The sequence below is a fragment of the Ochotona curzoniae genome, unplaced genomic scaffold (assembly GCF_017591425.1).
Source record: "Ochotona curzoniae isolate NIBS_2020 unplaced genomic scaffold, NIBS_Ocur_1.0 scaffold_3835, whole genome shotgun sequence".
Taxonomy (NCBI): Eukaryota; Metazoa; Chordata; class Mammalia; order Lagomorpha; family Ochotonidae; genus Ochotona; species Ochotona curzoniae.
The window spans coordinates 37,694,911-37,698,034 of record NW_024467114.1 but is presented as its reverse complement, the minus strand read 5'-3'; the positions used below and the strand labels follow the sequence as shown (position 1 = coordinate 37,698,034).

The 3,124-nt window shown below is 40.7% G+C and overlaps 1 protein-coding gene across 1 annotated transcript; it reads right to left on the bottom strand.

Moving 5' to 3' along the window:
• Positions 1-682: 682 nt before the first annotated feature.
• On the bottom strand, positions 683-2,140 carry LOC121145795 (zinc finger protein OZF-like). The gene has a single exon (XM_040964907.1). It carries the CDS (start codon positions 2,138-2,140, stop codon positions 683-685), a length of 1,458 nt encoding a protein of 485 aa, XP_040820841.1.
• Between the last annotated feature and the right edge of the window lie 984 nt (positions 2,141-3,124).

Sequence of the window (3,124 nt, the reverse complement as noted above, 5' to 3'; positions counted from 1 at the left end):
GGCCACATGCAATTAGGTCAAGATAATATATCACCTGGAATGAAAGTTATACACTGGGGCATGTTCATTAGATATGACTGGTAAACAGGATGAGGGTGGCATTTAAGTACTTATTAGGGAAGTTGTTCCACAGCTTCTCCAAGGACAGAGATTGGGGCATGCCCAACATTCTAGCTGCATGCACAGTGAACAAGTCAGGTTGGAGTCTCAGTTAGCCAATACTATTGTCATGGGATTCTCCAGGGACACGGTATGGTTATGGACTTCTGCATAATTTAAGCTGGCAGAGATACAGGGGTGATGTCCTACACTACAGTGTTAAAAAAGACAGAAGCCAAATGGGATCCACATTTCGCCAAATGACACGAGAATCTTCACTTCGGAAGATTCATCCTTCACAGCTGAATCTTTGGGGCAATTGACACATGCTTCATTGTCTCTTATTCCAATATTCATTTGTAACAGATTGTGGAACTTTGAGATTCTAAAAATGCTGTAGTAGATAAATGTGTAAATGATAACCACAGAATACCAAACAATTGCTATGCACTAAACATTGATTATCAACATTAAGATCTGAACGCAGAACTCATTCACATTTTTCACCTCACAATAGAACATGAAATCACATTTGAATTATTTTAGCAACACATGTTTATCATTTGACACTTGCTCACTTTTCCTAGGTGTGGATCCTCTGATGTGAATTGAGACCTGAACGTCTGGCAAAAACTTTTCCGCACTTACTACATTCATATGGTTTTTCTCTTGTGTGGATTCTCTGATGTGTTGTAAGACTTGACTTTTGGGTAAAAGCTTTTCCACACTGGCTACATTCATAAGGTCTTACCCCTGTGTGGATTCTCTTATGAGTTATGAGATATGAACTGTAAGCAAATGCTTTCCCACACTGGCTACATTGATAAGGTTTTTCCCCTGTGTGGATTCTTTTATGTGTTCTGAGACATGAGCTTTGCATAAAAGATTTTCCACATTCACTACATTCATATGGTTTTTCCCCTGTGTGGATTCTCTGATGTGTTATGAGACATGACTGGTGGGAAAAAGTTTTTCCACACTGGGTACATCCATAAGGTCTTTCTCCAGTGTGGATTCTCTGATGTATGATTAGGTGTGACTTCGCAGAAAATGCTTTTCCACACTCACTACATTCATAAGGTTTTTCCCTGGTGTGGAGTCTCTGATGTACAGTCAGACCTGAGTGGCTGGCATAGGTTTTTCCACACTCGGCACATTCATAAGATTTTTCCCCTGTGTGGATTCGTTGATGCCTGATTAGGTGTGATTTTTGAGAGAAAGCTTTTCCACACTCACGACACTCATAAGGTTTTTCCCCTGTGTGAATTCTCTGATGCTCGATTAGGTGTGACTTCACAGAAAAAGCTTTTCCACACTCACTACAATCATAAGGTTTTTCCCCTGTGTGAATTCTTTGATGCTGGGTTAGGTGTGACTTCTGAGAAAAAGCTTTTCCACAGTCTCTACATTCATAAGTTTTCCTCCCTGTGTGAATTCTCTCAGGTCTCTTGATAAACAATTGCTCATCAAAAGCTTCTCCAGACTTATTGCATTCATATTGCTTCTCTTCAGTGAGAAGGATCTGATCTCTTCTAAGTTCTGGCTTCTGGTACATGTTTTCTTTACATTCATTACACACATAGAAACGTTCTCCTGTGTCAGTTCTCTGCTGGGTGGAAAGGCAAGATTTACAACTAAAAGATTTTGTACAGTAGCTGCACTTATAGTAACTTTTTGCTGTCTGGCTTATCTGATTTGTGTTGACATTTGTTTTATACATAAGAGATTTCTCATTATTGCAATGTCCATGGAGTTTCCCTCTTGATTGTGTTTCCTGATTCTTGCCAAAATGATTGTTGTGGAACATTTTCTTCTCAACCTGAACTGTTTCTCCCACATTGACAGGTTGCTGATTACATGGCTCTTTAGTATAAACTGGCCCACACATAAGGGATATCTTCTTCCCACTGAACGCTTTTTCTTTCCCATCATGTTCAAAAGACTTTAGACAAATGTCTGTCTTGTCCTGCTGAGTGAGACTTTCTTCACTCTGGAGGCTATTCTCAGGGACATTAGAAGCATGCTTTTTCCAAAATAGCATTTCATTAGGCTTCCTATAGAAAAAAAAAAAAAAAAAGAAAGAAATTATGGAGTCTCTCCCTCTCTCCTTTCAAGAGTCACCTCTCTCTGAGCTCCCTCCTGGGAGCTGCTTTTCCAATCCCTTTTCCAAGTTCACCTGTTCATTTAGCAATTAAAACGTCTGTCTACAATGATTCCTACGTTCTCTGTCTATAAGATCATGAGAGAAAAACTGAGTGTTCCTGGTAACACTTGCTGGAGTGTACAACATGGCATATGAAAAAGACTTTGTTTCTTAGACCACAGATATGTGGCTTGACTCAGCAGGAAGAGAAGACTGCGCAAGGTTGGTAACCCATCAGGTGGGACTGAACCTGTAAAAATGACCCTTGGCACCCCATGGCTCTGCATAAACCTGCAGAATGCACCCACACACTCACCCACACAACCACTACCACTGCTAAAACTTCAGATGGATTGTACTTTCAGGTGGGTGCAGATAGGAAGCAGAGCAATTTAAGACTTAAGACGCTGTAATCAACAACTACTGGGTCTCCCAAGAATGTGCCAGGTTAAAATGTTTTGGGATGTTTGACTGCTTTCCTGGGCCATAAACAGTGAGCTGGGTGTTAAGTAGGGCCACTAGGATGTGAATCAAAGCTGATAAGAGATCCCAGCAAGTGCAAGGTGGAGATTTACCTGCTAGGCTACCATGCGATGCTCTTGGGTGTGATCTTTTGCAATGACTTATTTGTGCCTTTGCGTTATACCCACTACACTTCCTAGATGAATTGAGAAAAAAACAGTCTCTTTACTTTCTCTTCTGTCTCAATTTGATCACACACATGGCTTCCAATCTTAGAGACCCAAACAGCCATAGCATTACAAGTGTACATTTTGAGATGTGTATCAGGAGCTATTTCCTGGCTGGTTGAACAAATGGGAAATGTCTTACGAACAGGTTCTTGCCTAGACAAGGAAGGATCAGGGACACTTAAAAGCCTCA